Source organism: Silene latifolia, chromosome X (assembly GCF_048544455.1).
Source record: "Silene latifolia isolate original U9 population chromosome X, ASM4854445v1, whole genome shotgun sequence".
NCBI classification, from domain to species: Eukaryota; Viridiplantae; Streptophyta; class Magnoliopsida; order Caryophyllales; family Caryophyllaceae; genus Silene; species Silene latifolia.
Genome location: NC_133537.1, coordinates 83,501,398 through 83,504,496, shown reverse-complemented (window position 1 = coordinate 83,504,496; position 3,099 = coordinate 83,501,398). Strand labels below are relative to the sequence as shown.

Here is a 3,099-nt window from a genome sequence, read left to right as displayed (position 1 = left end):
TCGCAATTTAAAACCTAAGGCACTACATGCAGGCACATACTGTCCATGTAATTTCAATGGATGATCCTATCAAGTATATACTCTCAAGGCTAGTCTTGTCCGGTAGTCTAGCAAAGTGGGTAGTTCTACTCAAACAGTATGACTTGGTCCATGTGCCTCAAAAGACAATCAAAGGGCAAGCTTTAGCTGACTTCCTTGCTGATCACCCAGTCCCCGTGAAATGGGAACTTCAGGATGATCTTCCTAGTGAAGAGATATTCTATGTGGATGTACTTCCGCCATGACAAATGTATTTTGATGGTGCGGCAAGACGTGATGGAGCCGGAGCTGGTGTTGTATTCTTGTCTCCCGAAGGTCATGTGTTGCCTTACTTCTTTGTGCTCACTGAATTGTGCTCAAACAATGTGTCCGAGTATCAAGCTTTAATCTTAGGCCTTCAGATAGCGATTGAAATAGGGGTCAAGGATTTAGACATCTATGGAGATTCCTTGTTGGTGGTGAACCAAGTCCTTGATGAATTCGAAGTGAAGAAAGATGATCTCATTCCCAACCATCAATATGCAATCCAGTTACTTAACAAGTTGGATTGTGTTCATATTGGACATGTGCCAAGGAGTGCCAATAAGTTGGCTGACGTGCTTGCTAATCTTGCAGCCACTTTGGCACTGGGGGAAGAGGAAGTCACGACAATTCCGGTTTGCAACCGTTGGGTAGTACTGCCGCTAGAAGGAGAAGAAATTGCAGAGTCATCTAACATGATTAGTGTCTACCAAGTCGATAATGATGATTGGCGACAACCTATCATCGATTTCTTGGAACATCAAAAGCTTCCTGATGATCCTAGACATAAAGTAGAGATTCGTCGTCGTGCTCTAAGGTTCATATATTATAAGGGAACACTTTACAGATGATCGTTCCTCGGACAATGGCTGAGATGTCTTGGTGAAACTGAAGCTTCTGAGGCCATGTACGAAGCTCATTCAGGTGTTTGTGACGCTCATTAATCCGGTCCAAAGCTTCATGATCGTGTGAAAAGAATGGGGTACTATTGGCCAACCATGGTGCAAGATTGCATGGACTTTGCGAAGAAGTGTGATGCTTGTCAGTTCAATGCAAATTTCATACATCAACCTCCAGAACCCTTGCATCCTACTATTTCATCACGACCCTTTGAAATATGGGGACTAGATGTTGTAGGACCCATTACTCCAAAAGCATCAAATGGGCATGAATACATCCTCGCTGCAATAGATTATTTCTCAAAGTGGGCAGAAGTTGTCAGTGTACGTGAAGTAAAAAAAGGAAACTGTTGTTGATTTCATTCGCACTCAGATCATCTTTCGGTATGCAGTGGCGGACCCAGAAATTTAGTGTCGGGGGGCACCAAAAATTTTTTGACGGGTTATCTAAGTGCATCTAAGACAACATTTTCATATTTTGAAGTTTTTTGTCCTAAACTAGTTATTATACAAGTAAAAGAATTGAAAAAAATGGTCCTATACTCATATAGATATCTTTTCAAAAAAAAATGTTTTCTCTAAAATACTCTACATTCTAAATATATGTAAAAATAATATATCTTTTATAGAATATAATACACTTTAGTACTTAATTTAATAGCAAATGTAAGTGATTCAATGGTTTAGAATTTGGTAAGCCATTTGAAGGTTAGTGGTTCGAACCTTATATCGAACAATTTTTTCATAAATATTTGAAATACTTTACATTCTAAATATATGTAAAAATAATACTCCCTCCAATTTCCTTTTATCTTCCCCTTTCTTTTGGGCACAAAAATTAAGAAAGGGGAAGAAAGAATGAATAAAGTAGAATAAAGTATTGTCAGTTAGTGAAGTTTATAGGGGAGAAAAAATAATAAAAAATAAATAATGAATAAAGAATAGATAAAGTAATGGAAGTTGTTGATTTTTTAGAAGAGAGAAATTAATAAAAAATGAATGAAACTTACCAAAAAAGGAAAGAGGGAAGATAATCAAACTTTTGTAAAAAAGGAAAGAGGGAAGATAATAGGAAATTGGAGGGAGTATCTCTTTTATAGAATATAATACACTTTAGTACTTAATTTATTAGCAAATGCGAGTGGTTCAATGGCTTAGAATTTGGTAAACCATCTAAAGGTTAGTGGTTCGAACCTTATATCAAACATTTTTTTCATAGATATTTGAAATAGCCAGCTAATTTACTTGGGCTAAGGCCCCACAAAAATTAATAAACATATGTATCTACCAGGAATCGAACTCATTACTCCATAGAAAGACTATACACTCCTACCAACTATGCCATGGTAACTTAGTGTCTTTTATAGATACTTATCAAAATTTATTCCGAAAACTTTATGGGGTGCACCTGCCCCCCCGGGCCCCCCCTTGGCTCCGCCCCTGTCGGTATGGTGTATCACAACGCATCATAACTGATAATGGTAAGCCGTTCTTTAACAAGTTGATGACAAGTCTTGCTGAAAAGTTCAAATTTAAACAATACAAGTCTTCCATGTACAATGCTCCGGCAAATGGCGTAGCTGAAGCTTTTAATAAGACACTATGTAATTTGTTGAGGAAAGTGGTGGCGAAGTCAAAGCGTGATTGGCATGAGAGAATCGGTGAGGCATTGTGGGTCTATCGTACTACTTACAAGACACCCACTCAAGCGACCCCGTATGCGTTGGTGTATGGAGTTGAAGCCGTGTTGCCATTAGAACTTCGAATTCAATCTTTAAGAGTTGCCATTCAGGAACAGCTTACAAGTGATGACAATGACAAGCTGCGCTTGGAAGAGTTGGAAGCTCTTGACGAGAAAAGGTTGCAAGCACAACAAAAGCTGCAGTGTTATCAAGCACAGTTGTCACGCGCATTCAACAAAAAGGTGCGCCCTCGATCTTTTCAGGCAGGAGACTTGGTGCTCGCGGTAAGAAGGTCGATCATTACTTCTCACAAACCTAAAGGCAAGTTCACTTCTAAGTGGGATGGGCCATATGTCGTGCAAGAAGTATACACCAATGATGCATATAAGATTGTTGATGAAAACAGTGTTCATGTAGGACCGATCAACGGAAAATTCTTGAAGCGCTACTACTCCTAA

The 3,099-nt window shown here is 38.8% G+C and overlaps 2 protein-coding genes across 2 annotated transcripts; both read left to right on the top strand.

Moving 5' to 3' along the window:
* The first annotated feature begins 287 nt into the window (after positions 1-287).
* LOC141617755 (uncharacterized) lies at positions 288-911 on the top strand. The gene has a single exon (XM_074434913.1). It carries the CDS (start codon positions 288-290, stop codon positions 909-911), a length of 624 nt encoding a protein of 207 aa, XP_074291014.1.
* Positions 912-1,037: 126 nt separating this feature from the next.
* LOC141617754 (uncharacterized) lies at positions 1,038-3,099 on the top strand. Its single transcript, XM_074434912.1, has 2 exons — positions 1,038-1,283; positions 2,461-3,099. Exons 1-2 carry the CDS (start codon positions 1,038-1,040, stop codon positions 3,097-3,099), a joined length of 885 nt encoding a protein of 294 aa, XP_074291013.1.

Bases quoted from the DNA above. Each gene is read 5' to 3' on its own strand.
- LOC141617754 (XM_074434912.1), top strand. From the start codon at position 1,038: ATGGGGTACTATTGGCCAACCATGGTGCAAGATTGCATGGACTTTGCG. The intron at 1,284-2,460 runs GTACGTGAAGTA...TTCTTTAACAAG, and splicing joins AGTGGGCAGAAGTTGTCAGT to TTGATGACAAGTCTTGCTGA.
- LOC141617755 (XM_074434913.1), top strand. From the start codon at position 288: ATGTATTTTGATGGTGCGGCAAGACGTGATGGAGCCGGAGCTGGTGTT.